At 38.6% G+C, this 12,877-nt stretch overlaps 1 protein-coding gene across 3 annotated transcripts; it reads right to left on the bottom strand.

Annotated features, from left to right (window-relative positions):
- Positions 1-95: 95 nt before the first annotated feature.
- ZCCHC4 (zinc finger CCHC-type containing 4) lies at positions 96-12,784 on the bottom strand. Of its 3 annotated transcripts, XM_074865927.1 has the most exons (13): positions 12,631-12,784; positions 12,197-12,315; positions 10,784-10,866; positions 9,802-10,077; positions 9,207-9,287; positions 8,827-8,899; positions 7,077-7,227; positions 6,477-6,577; positions 4,108-4,229; positions 3,417-3,492; positions 2,848-2,899; positions 1,957-2,101; positions 96-335 (listed from the first exon to the last, which is right to left on the bottom strand). In XM_074865927.1, the coding sequence occupies exons 1-13, from the start codon at positions 12,740-12,742 to the stop codon at positions 212-214; spliced, it is 1,515 nt and encodes a 504-aa protein (XP_074722028.1). In that variant the 5' UTR covers positions 12,743-12,784; the 3' UTR covers positions 96-211. The 3 variants fall into 3 exon arrangements, 2 of the variants coding, with proteins under 2 accessions (XP_074722028.1, XP_074722030.1); XM_074865929.1 differs by lacking the exon at positions 9,207-9,287; XR_012628652.1 differs by lacking the exons at positions 96-335; positions 4,108-4,229 and having other exon boundaries at positions 2,013-2,101.
- Between the last annotated feature and the right edge of the window lie 93 nt (positions 12,785-12,877).

Here is a 12,877-nt window from a genome sequence, read left to right as displayed (position 1 = left end):
GCTAATCCTAAACACACACGTTACATTATACAAATAAATGGTGTGTGGTTTACTTAGCATTTTTTTTGTGCCGGTAATGATGTATAGTAAAAGAATTGTCACTTTTAATTCCATCAGGTTTTATTTTGGATGTTAATACTAACATTTTTAGAAAATGGAATCGAAGGCTGGTCATAAAAAAAAAAAAATAGCTTTGTATCAGCAAGCAAAGTCATGTCTTTTTTTTCTTATTCTTTGCTTTCTTCCTGGAGAATATGGCATGCTTCATAGCTGATCTTTTACAGATCCCCATCCTTACCCTCTTTAGAGTTTTTTTCCTTTGCTTTTCATCACCTCTGTAAAGCAAAAAAGGAACATACAGATTAGAATAAAATGTAGAATGTACTTCTGCATTTGCTGGTATTTTAAATAATGTGTTCGTGTACGTATATGAACTCAGAAATACTGTCACAAGAAGCACAAGGAACATTCCATCTTACAATGTTATGACACTGAATCTTCCTAAAACTGTTTGTCCACTTTACTGCCATTGTTTTTCATTTATGCGCTTCTTCAGCATTTACCTTTAAACGTATAAAGAAATCTTAACAAATGCCACTCACCAAGTACAAAAAAACACATACAGACTCGTGCTCAGTACAGAAGACATGAATATATAATAGAAAGGCTTAGAAGAAAGTACATAAAGTTTAACAACATTATGAAGACTCCTGTAAATAACACAGGACCTAAATAACCATCAAGTGGATTGTCTTCTGTCTCTGACAAAGGATGTATTTCCTAACACAAAACACTGAGTAATTTTAACAAATAAAACATACGGATGTTTTTATTAGAAAAAGAAACCTAAGTTATCTTCTGCAATAAATCAGCAAAAGAAATAACTGAAGGACTAAACCATTCTAGTACAATGGACAGAATAATATCTTACTTGACAGAAGAAACAGATGAGTTTCATTAATTTCTTTTAGTATCCTCTTTACTTTTTTAAGCGAAGAAAAAAACATTAAGGGAGGGAATTTATAAGACAGGTATGTGAAATGATATATTGCTACCTTTTATCTCTAATACTCCATAATCAAAACTCAGATTAGTGTCACAGCAGGACATGAAGCAACGTACTTGTAGTCCTCTACCATCCAGCAGGCATCTGCTGATCTCTTGATGTTGAGCCAAAAGGTTAACTATCTGAATCTCACTATGCAACAGAGGTAATTCTTTTGGGAGAGAAGATTTGCATTTCCACTGCTACAGGCATTCAAGTCAAGCATCACAAACAAACCCATGTACTCTGGAGAGGAAGTTACAGAAGCGCAGGCCAACTACTCCAAACTGGAAAGGCTGAGCCAACTGCTGCATCGTCTCTTAGCAAATCTCCTGAAGACCATCACACAATTTTTTTTTGTCTTTTGAGACATACAAGTATGTGCTTGGGGTATGTTACAGAAGTACAATCATGGCAGAATAAAGTAGTTAATGTGACACTCATTAATACAGATCTTACATGGTGGAGATTTAGACCATATTACAGAGAGCGCCTGAAATACCAGAAGGGAAAAAAAAAAGATGCCACAATGAAGAAAGAGACAGGAAGCCATAAAAACAGTGCAGTGACTCTTTTCTCTGCCCTTTCATGAGGAATCCAAAGGGGATAAAAGTGTTTAATTCTGAATCTTCTTGACAGAGCTATCCCATGCACCATTCACCAAGTCTGGGATCCAGTTTGGATAGAAAAGCCACGGTTAAGAAACTGGGAGCCACAGTAAGAGACCTGCCTGGTTTTTATCATACCCTCCCTTCAGTAAACACTCCCCAGCAATACAGCAAGTGGGCAATAGTGAAAGCTGACATCAGCACCCAAAGCCAAAAATTATCTTTCTAAATCATTTCCATGAAATAAGATCTAATCTCACCTGAATGCTATCTTTTATTATATTAATGCAATATCACACTTACTGGTAGGCTGTTCTGGTGCATGAGAGACTGGGACAGGTACTGCGTTTGTGACCTGCCTTGCCACAAACAAAACAGCCAGCATCAGTCTTCTCACAAGTGTGGTTTTGAAGAGCACAGCAGTTGCAGTTGTTACAGTGAAACCAAGCTGCAAAATAAGTAACATGATTTATGATCTTGAAAAGGTTTGGAATAATCATTCTGAAACGAAGCTTTAAATATAGGCTATATTACCAGGTTTTAAATTTTGTTTTAGTTTTAAGAGATGGATGTAGTCAGTTTCTGGTCCCTTATCACATTTCAAAAGGCAGCCAGGTACTTCTTCATTAGATACACTGTGTAACTATTTCAATATAACTGAATTATATTGCCATTAGAACTAGTATCCTGTATGTGATCTTAACATGAAAAATAGTCCAGATGTTAAAATGGCCTTAGAAATTGTGATTTCTGCATTGTTAACAAAAATGATTGTTTCCATTATAAATACACAGCTATAAATACAACTGCATTTGTGTATGAAACACAGTTTGACCATGCCCTCTCACACATTTTAATAATTGCCTATTTGTTTATGAAATCCTAATGAAAAGGTTTACAAAATTAGGAAACACTTATATAATGAATCAAAATATTTAAGTTTTCCCATAACAAATATAAATGGGATTTAGTATGTTTTGACAAGAATTTATCACATTTCCACACAGTGCAAATATACCCAAGTTATTGAATAACAACTTATGTGAAATTTAAATTCTTCCTTTATGTCTTCTGAAAGATTACATTTTATTTCTTTTACAGAGTATTTTCTCTGGTTTTTAATCTCAAATTTCTTTGGACTATAGCTTAAACAATAAGTGTACTTTTATTTAGAAAATATTTTGCTGTACTTACAGGGTTTTACACATTTTTTGCAAAGAACACAGTGTTTCCATCGTCTACCATCCTACAAAAGATGAATGAATTCATTGTTTGTTTGTTTTAAAAAAACACTGATTGTATCTCAAAACGGAACTATTGATGGATGGTCCCCATTATTTACAAGTCCTCTGTAGGAAAGAAGGACTGTAACTTAGAAACAAGAGTCCTGAGAATCTGTGACAACTGCAGCAAAATGGCTGCATTTTGAAATTAGCAACTTCTATAACTTCTGAAACAGAAGAAGAAATAAATGTATGTGTCAACAGACCACTGATGAATAAGGTACAGTGTAAGTGTAAGTGGCAAGTAGCAAACTTTTCCTGTCCTCTTTCCAACACAAAGGAATTGGGGAAAGAGAAATTAATTCTCAGTGGGTTAAGAATGCAGTCCTGTGAAGTTAATAATAAGTCTCTGAAACTGAACTGTTCGCAGTTTCCCAAGGAAATCAGTATCAGAATAGGTTTTTACCAGAGCAAACAATACAGAAGTTATTACTTGATTACTCCTAAGACTGCCATCCAGAAAGAAGTCAAAATACTTACTTTTGACGTACATGAATTACATATCTCACAGTGCTGGTTACCAGAACTAACATACCGCTGACATATAGCGCAAAACCTGGGAAAAAAAATATAAATGTATTGGTCCACTACTTGCTCACAAAGCAACATGAATTAATTTTATAGAAGCTCAACAATAAACACAAGGATTGCAAAATCACTTTGCTAAATTGAAGATGATGTTTTTGATGCATGAAAACACCATTTAGGCCCAGAACCTCATAATCATCCAGACACGGTACATCCAACCAATAAAATTCAGGTGTTTGAATTCAAATTAGTAACACTATCCGCAGTAAATCAAACCAAATCCATTCTTTTGTCCTTGATGCTTCTCTTAGTGTTCATTTTATTAACTACTGCCTCAGCCAAGCTATGATCAGGCATAGCTGTAAATCGCTCTTGTAGGCATACACAGCACTTCCTGCAGATAAGCTGAAGAATCTCATCATTCCACACTGGAAAATGTAAGCTTCTTTTTAGGTGCCCAGCCCTCCTACCCAGTTTACAGAACATGCGACATTAGAATGAGACAGAGAAATGCAGTCTTGAGCCTGGCATCCAAAAGTTAGACATGACAATACTGAACAGCACCATCCCAAAGTCCTTTAGAGATTTTGTGCCCCAATTAAGAACACACTCTTTCAGTCACTTGAGTGTTAACACATCTTACCTATAACCCTCTTCTACAGGAAGTACAATCATACTGGGGGTGAGGTTCGTGAAGATACGGACAGGGGACTGTCTACGACCTGTCTTGCCATATTTATAAAGTGCATGATTATCATAGTCTACCTAGAAAAATAAAACCAAAGAAAAAGAGTCTTAAACTGAATGCTAACCACAGGCAGAACTATTTACATATTTATTATCTCTATATGCGCCTTATGAAAATTTTGTTTTTATAAAAAAAACTCTAACCCCCAAATTAGATTACAAATTGTACAGCAAGTATTTTGTCTCATTTATTTTTGTTTTGTTGTGTTTGTGTGGCAGGGTTTTTGGTAGCAGGGCAAGGGGCTGCAGCAGTGGCCCCCTGTGAGAAGCTTCTCAAAGCTCCCCTGGCTCCAAGTCAGACCCACCTCTGGCCAAGGCCGAGACAATTAGCGATGGTGGCCGTGCCTCTGCAATAATGTATTTAAGAAGGGGAACCTGAGAGGGGGTTGAGGGACTTGTGAGGAGGTGTTACAAGAAGGCCACCTCTGCGAACACCGAGGTCAGTGGAAGAGAGAAGGAGGAAGGGGGGGGAGGTGCACCAGAGCAGAGAGTCCCCCTGTATCTTATTATCAGATGGCAGGGCCACCCCCCTGCCACCCATGGAGGTCACCAGAGGAGCAGGGATCTGCCTGCTGAGGACCCCCAGGGCTCTGTGGGAAGAAGCAGCCCCAGCTGTTGCAGTTTGGCACTGGGAGGACTGTAACACGTGGAGGTGACCCATGCCGGAGCATCTCGAGAAGAATGCATCCCGTGGGGAGGAGTCACGGCAGAGAGAGTTTGTGGAGGACTGTCCCCCGTGAGAGGGATGCCATGTGGAGCAGGGGGAAGAATGCAGACGAGTGTCCCCCCTCCCTTGCAGGAAGAAGTGGCAGGACTGACTGCACCCCCCATCCCCTGTCCCTGAGCCACTGGAGGTGGAGGTAAAGATACTAGGAACAAAGCTGAGCTGAGGAAGAAGGGAGGGGTGGGGGGAGGTATGTTTAAGATATGGTAACGCTTCTCACTGCCCCATTCTGCCTGTTAAGTGTCATTGTTGTTAAGTGTTTTGAATTAATGTCTTTTTTTTCTTCCCCTAACAAGCCTGAATTTTGCCTGTGACCCATAATGGGTAAGCGAACCCTCCACGTCCTTATCTCCATTCCTGAGCCTTTTGATTCATTTTTCTCCTTCCCAGCGCTGGAGGGGAAGGTGTGAGTGAACAGCTGCACAGTACTTTGTTGCTGACTGGGCCTAAACCATGACAGTTAGCAACCATATTATCAGGCTAGACTCAAGAAACTAAGTTCCCAATACTATAATAATCCTATTTTACATATCCCTTTTTGCTCTTTTGCATGGGATATCTAAGATAACATTACGGTTGTTCTACAAAACAGCAACCCATTAAAAAAAATGGAACTATGCTGTTTGGTCTACTTGGCAGTACAAGAACTGATGTGCATCTTAACCTATCTTAGAATAATTACAAAGTTGCAAATCCATTCAGCACTGCTTTTTCCAGCACTGCCTTCAGAGACTTGTCACAAAAATTCTCATCTCTGAACACCAGCAGGAATGCAGAATCTAGCCTAGCACAAGTTTCCAATTTTCTTCTACAAAATTCAGTTCTACAACATGCAAATATGTAGTTCTGAACACCCATGTCAAACTTCATGCAGTTGTTATACAAAGAAGTAAAACTTTAACATCATGAACACCCATGATTGAGTGCTCTGAAGTCACTGATGTATGCGTTCTTGAACAACTTACAGAATGGATATAGTACTGGAGAAGCTGATGCCAGATTATTGCTTTATCACTGACAACTTTATTTATTACGTAATTCCAAAAATTTCCATTGTTGTAATTCTACTCTGGTGACAGCAGTTTTGGAGATGAAAGACCTTAATTTTCTTTTTTTTTTTGACCAGGGCAGGGCATTACCCACCAAGCTACTGACATTTCAACATCTGGGAAAAATGAAACACTCTTCAAGTTACATCCCACCTCTGTAACATGCACCTGTCAAAATTAGTGCAAATTTTGTCACACTGAAAACCCGGCAAAAGAAATGAGTTAATGGATAGATGACAGATGAGTTAAAGATATGTAATAAACGGCAGGAGTGTGACAAAGTTATCAAAGGTATAACTAGTACAAATACAGAATCTGGGTTTCACATGATGAGCACCACAGGGTTTTCAGCACCTCCAATGAGGTCAAAACTAAAGTTCAAGAAGGCGGCCCATCTACAGACAAGTGCTGCCATTATACCTGCTTTCATTCATACTCCTGTTCACACTGCATATGACTGAAATTTAACAGAGTCACTGGGTTCAGTCATACCTGGTAATCCATCATACTGAAGCTTGGGAAATAATCAAGAATACGAGACTCAAAGAAGTATGGAAATATCCAGAACACGGGCATCTCTTGGTTGTTATGACCTAGTAATGAAAAGACTTAGATGTACGTTAAAGAAAAACAAGGTACGTGAAGCATGAAAAATTTACACTAAACGTTCTGAATACGTAAACATGTATATGTGTGTCATGCTGGGAGTAAGAACTAGCTCCTGTAGGCAACAGAAACTTTTGGCATATTTTATATACGTGGAGCTTTAAGCTCCACTTAACTAACAACTCGTCACCCACCTAGGCTGGCAAGAAATGTTACTGGTTGGATAGCTTATTCTTCTCTACCTTTAAAGTCTGTTTTAACTGCAAAGTAGATTTGTAAAACTGTAAAAGTTTTTAACAGAGACTTAGAGAATTGGGTATTATTAAACTAAAAGTATCAGGAGAGTATATATGTGAGTTCATCTTTAGAAATTATAACGAGTGTGTTCACATTCACCTGAGTAGCAAGAATCACTGACTTTTAACTAGGTACTTTTTCTTACAGTGATGCTACAGCTCAACCCACCAATCTGGTTGTAATACATACCTTCTTTTTCGGTCTTCTTCCACATTGACATCAATTTTTTAAAACTAGAAGCCAGTGCTCCCACTAAACCTCCAAATGGGGGATCAGTTACCATAATGACTCTTTCACCATTGTCTTGATACAAGAATTTCCTACAAGTTTCACGTGAAGCCTGTAAGAAACAGAGGTTAATTCCAGAAATACAGATTCAAGAACTGTAAAAATATTGTCTTTGGCAGTAAAATTGTTATTTTAGAAGTTTCAACTTTGAAGAAGGAAGTTATTTCCTCTTGTGGAGCTGTATTTCCTCTTGTATAGCGTTTAAAAAAAACTAGATTTGAAGCACTGAAAAGAAGTGCCCTGTTCAGTTAGAGATAATGTATCAAGGGCAGATGCAGTTCAAGCTTCCTAAGACAGTCTTCTTCCAAAGAGTGCTAAATTTAACTTGGAAAAAAGATGTTCTTCATAGCAAGAAAGCAAAGTGCAGGCTCAGAATACATTTTATTCACGCTCTTTAGCTTTATTCTGTAAAGCATCATCAAAGAAATGGGAAAAAACTCAGTCCACCGAAAAGCAATTAAATCCATATCAGTTATAAAGTGTTTGAATTTTAGCAATCCAACCTGGACTCTATTATTAAAGGAAATGTAAAAAGCGATGTATTCACTGCCATCTTGCAGTGTTCTCTCATCTATTACTTAGATTCTATTGCATTCCCAAACCACATTTTTAACCCTAATATGCCTTCAAATGTGCTGCAATTCAGTCCTTGAATACACTGTAATACTGTGGCACTACAGGTGTCACCTTTTCACACCTTGAAAAGAACACTACCGTGTTTATAATGCAGATGAACAGAGTCTATTTTTTTAATTGAAAAATACAAAACTTGAATACAGTAATGGATTGAAAAAATTCAAAGGTAAGGATGTCAGACAGCCTCCCATTTCATTCTAGGCGATTCTTTTTACTTTCAAGATACCATTCAAAAGTAGCCTTTAGAATGAAAAAAATCTGAAAATTATCTACATAGTGTGAAAGGTATTGCAATAAACACGCTTATGCAAATCAGTGGTGGCTTACTAATAATAATAGCAGAAGAAGAACAAAGAGTGAGTATGCTATTGGGATAAACGTTTGAAATTAATGTTTGGAATTGAATTACACTGTGATTCTCTATACAAAGCTATAATAAATATCCTACTACAGCTGCCGGTTTCCTAATAAACTCAAAATTAAGTACTTAATGTGACATGTAGAAAGAAACAAGAAATTCAGCATTTTCTTTAACCATTACACTAATTCAACCTCATTATATGACAACAAGGTTAACCTTTTGACCTTGCTTGCCTGAAACAAAGCAGAAAAACCTCCTCTTCCCTCCCACCTCAAGTACCAGTGAGTAAGTCCCGTGGTATCCATTGGGCTTGTAAAGGCTGGGAACAAAACAATTAATTCTGTTGTAGCAATACAAGAACAGTGCTAACGAATACTTATATAAGGCAACAACTTACACAAGGCTGTCATTTTAATAAAGCAGCAGTTAAGGTGTGTAAGTAACATTAGCATAAATTTAATAGGCAACTTTATCTTTGAATCAAGTGAGAGAGCATTACTGAAGAGGCACTGTCATTCTTTGATTTCCAGTACTGTTGACCATTTTTATCTCATGATAGCTGCTTCCTACTAGACTAGCCCTGACTTTCTTACAAAATTCTGCATCAACAACATGTACTTCTTCACAAAGCACTCAAGAAATACTTGGCCTTACCTCTCCACCAAAAAAATAATGATTAAACATGTTGTAGTGGCAGAATTCATCCTCTGTGTAAAACTGTGAATACCTGTAAAATAAGTTTTAATAGTAGTAGAAAAATATAAACAACTTCTTGCCTGCCCTAAGGGGCATTTACAATGAAAACAAGCCCTTACGAAAAATATCTTTGGGTTCCGATTACTGACAACATACCAATACTGGGAAAAAAAGTATAATTACTTTTCTCATAAACTGGATGTTATTTGTATATATGTGCAGGAACAGAGATGCAAAAACAGGAAAAGGAAAACAACCACTGGTTTATCTTTTAAAGCAGTAAGAACACAAATTTTTGTACGTACTCTTCAGACAGATAAATATTTGTCAAAACCTACCTGAAATCAATATCTAGCAGAAGGCTTCTAACCCTGAAATCATCTTCTTGTGATGCTTTTGACTGGATCTTTTCATGAAGCCTGAAGTATAATTTGAGCAAAGAAATTTAACACATAATCATTGGCTTCAGAAATGATCTTGCAAGACAAGAATGCCTGGTACTTTACTAAACCTAAAACCAAACAGATAAACCTAAAACCAAAATGGAGTAATCTGAATTTGGATTATTCTATTTGGCTAATATTCACAGTTAGAAAAATACATTAGTCTTAAAAGATGAAAAGTCAGTGGAGGCTACTAGATCACCATGCACAAAAACGCCCCCAAACATAAGTGAAGTAACTCACTGTCACTTCTGTAAGAAACAAAGCAGGTAATTTAAAGTGTGTATGTGTGTTATTTGCAGTGCACCTACAGTCCTCTCCTGTATCTTATGAGCTCAAAGCAAGACCCCATGAGATGCTTGGATAACCCCAACCAGTTAAAGCATAGTGAACCTCTTATTATGGGAGAATCCTCGATTATTTAAATATTAATAATTTGCACTTGAGACAGAAATATTATTTGAAAGTGTAACAATTCTCACTGACGTACCTGGGTGTTCCAACACAGAGCACTTGTCTGAATCCTAAATCAATAATAAGATCCAGTAGGAACTGGCAACTTCTGTCTGCAAATAAATACTGCGCATTTGTTTTTTTATTCTCCAGTGGATACAGAAGTTGACTGGGACTTTTTAACTGGGCAGTGGAGATATCACACAGGAACTGGTGATCCGAGTGTTTTTCCCATTCAGATGGCAATAGCAATTGCTGGCATTCCTGGCAAAACCTCCTCTTTGATAACGGCAACAGAACAAAATTCTCATACCTTTAAATACAAAAGACAATAGGGAACAAACTTTGACAAAGCCTCTACAAAAGACATGAAGGGGACCTATGAAGGGGGTTTCATATATTTTAAGAGTTCAGACATTTAAACAGACAATGTAGTTTAAGCTGCACTTGCAAAACTCTACTATCTACATGTGAATGAAGTAATATTCGGGAAAAAAATATTTCAAGGACACTTAAAAGCATATAATATTCTGGCCAAATATACTGAGAATCCCCATAAACTAACAGGATTACAGAGTGAAGACTCCGTCTCAACTACCAGCAAGCAGTCCTATATGTTTATACACAAAACTCTGATGTTGTTTGTTACTGTATTACCTTTGCTTCTTTTCACAAAGTTAAGCCTGTTACTTTTGCATACTAAAGTCAGGAATAATTTTTTGAACTGAAACTTCTACTGACCTGTTGTTAGCACATCAAAAGCACTAATGTAAGAAGAACTATACATACCAAAAAAAAACCCAACCAACAAACAGCTCCTGGATTGCAAATACCATGCTATCGTGCTCTAATTAGATTTTTCATGCTATTTTCCCGTTGCAGCCAACCAGTTCTTATTTTTCCAAATCCCTCTGGCATGTTTTCATATCTTAAAAAATCCTAAAATAGTATCTCTACATTCAGAGCACCTAAGCTCATTATTACTTGATTTTTACCCAAGAAAATATACATAACAATACCTTTCCACGTTCTGTCTGTGTGTAAAAGAGGGCTGATGATTCCTATTATATTCTTCACGTGCGGCAAGCCTAGCTTCTGACACCTGTAAAATTTAGGTACATAAAAAGTTACAAAATGAAGAGCTATCACTCTGTATCACACATTAAATCTCAATATTAAACAAAAAGGGTGCATCAAAGGTCTCATGTTTTAGTTACTCTGCACAGAAAAATTACCACATTCTTTGGATTGTTGTTTCAGAAGAACAAGCATGACTGCAGCACAGAGACATGCTGCAAAACAACACGAGTCTCTCACTGTGAATTTAAACTGTGCAAAAAAATAAGTACAAGCATTTCATTCTTCTACCACATCCAGGAAAAACTCAAAAGATGATCAGGATGAGGACAGAAGAGGTATAACCTCCATTAATGCATGCCAGCAGTTGCATTCCCTCGGAAGAACTATGATCTGATCCTGAACAACTGATGACAGTAGAAATGTTGCCCAAGTCTTTTGAGTGTGATTATTTTAAAAGCATGACAGCTCTCCTCTCAGTCTTCTACTTTGCTCCCACAAAACATACTTACGGTTTCACAGTTAACAGAGTTTCAAGACATTTGCTCAAAACTTATGGAACTGATTTGTTTAAAGGGGGAGACAGTAAAATTCAATAGAACAAAAGACACCATGATACAAGTGACAATCAAAATGAAATTTCACTAGGAATAGCATTTAAATCTATACAGACGAGTGATTAACCACCTCATTTTCTCTTTATACAAATTTTAGTAGTAACAAGCACAGCAATGAACCGCTTATGAACCCAATTAAATTCCAGCCTGCTGAGGACAATGACCACAACACAAGATACTCATTTAGGAAACAGAAAAAGTAACACAAGATGTAGTGGACAAAAACCACGGCAAACTCTCCATGAATGTATCAATCCCAATTTTGTTACCCTGCAATTATCTGACAAAAGTTCTTTATATGACGAGAAATTGCTGCAGATGTTCTGAGACTACTGAGCATCACGCTGATCCCCACCACCTCACTATTCTCTATATCCCAGTTTGCCTGTATCCACCAGATTTTGTCTTAATCATAGAAGATGGAGACATCTTGGGATCAGAACTACCCTATTTTGTTCAACATCGCATAGTATTGGCAAACTTCTTAATACCTTCATGTTTTGGCAATACAGTAACAAATGCCAGTTTTGCTCTAAATGTACACAGCCTTCCTTGAAAGTTATACTTGAAACATATTCTCCTGACAGAAATAAGTGCTCCGCTAAATATAAACTATGAATGTTTACAAAATATCAACTGCTGCAAATTTCCAGAATATACCTTTTTTCCCCAATTTTCTATTAAATAGGAAAAAAAAATCCCCAATATTTACTATACTCTTAAGTAGTGCTCCCTTACCTTCTCATCTTCCCACTGGAAAAAGTTACAATCTCTTCTATCCCTACAAGCTGAACAAGCATAAAATCTTCGTCCCTCCTCTTTTCCTTGGCTGGTCTTTACAAACAGAAGAGCAGGACCTAAAGGACAAACGTGATTATACGATGACACACACGACACCAACAGATGTGTTTTAACGCCTCCACTGCAAGTGTCAGGCTTCCAGAATAAAACGTTAACAGAGGCTGCTGTAAGACACAACCTCTGGCAGAGGAACCGAGAAATCAGCTAAAGACGAGCAAGAGAGACGCTCAGGGAGGTGTCAAACCCCCCAGCCGCCGGAACTGCGGCCACCTCAGTCAGGCCCCTCAAAGCCCCTGGCCGGCCCCGCTCCTCCCCTCGGTGGGGCCCGCACCCCCATCCCGCCCGAGGTGCCTCCTCGCCGCCCGGCTCACCGTGCGGGCAGCTGGGAGCGCTGGGCGCCAGGCCGAGCAGGGCCAGCCCGCCCGCCCCCGGCCGCTCCGCAGCGCACGAGCCCTCCGCATCACCCTCGGCGCTGGCCGCCATGTTACCGCCTGCTTCCCGACAGCCCGCGCCCCCCGCCGGGCACGGCCGCCGCCGGCAGGGTGAGGCAGGGGCGGGGCAGGCGGCGCCGCAGTGCCCCCTACAGCGGCGCGGCGGCCCCACCGCCAAGGGAGAAAA

Source organism: Strix uralensis, chromosome 4 (genome assembly GCF_047716275.1).
Source record: "Strix uralensis isolate ZFMK-TIS-50842 chromosome 4, bStrUra1, whole genome shotgun sequence".
Lineage (NCBI taxonomy): Eukaryota > Metazoa > Chordata > Aves > Strigiformes > Strigidae > Strix > Strix uralensis.
The sequence above is the reverse complement of the archived record's forward strand: the minus strand, read 5'-3'. Positions and strand labels throughout refer to the sequence as shown.

Bases quoted from the DNA above. Each gene is read 5' to 3' on its own strand.
- ZCCHC4 (XM_074865927.1), bottom strand. From the start codon at position 12,742: ATGGCGGCCAGCGCCGAGGGTGATGCGGAGGGCTCGTGCGCTGCGGAG. The intron at 10,867-12,196 runs GTAAGGGAGCAC...TAAATTTTACAG, and splicing joins TCCAGTGGGAAGATGAGAAG to GTGTCAGAAGCTAGGCTTGC. The intron at 4,230-6,476 runs GTATGACTGAAC...TTATTTTTCTAG, and splicing joins TCAGTATGATGGATTACCAG to GTAGACTATGATAATCATGC.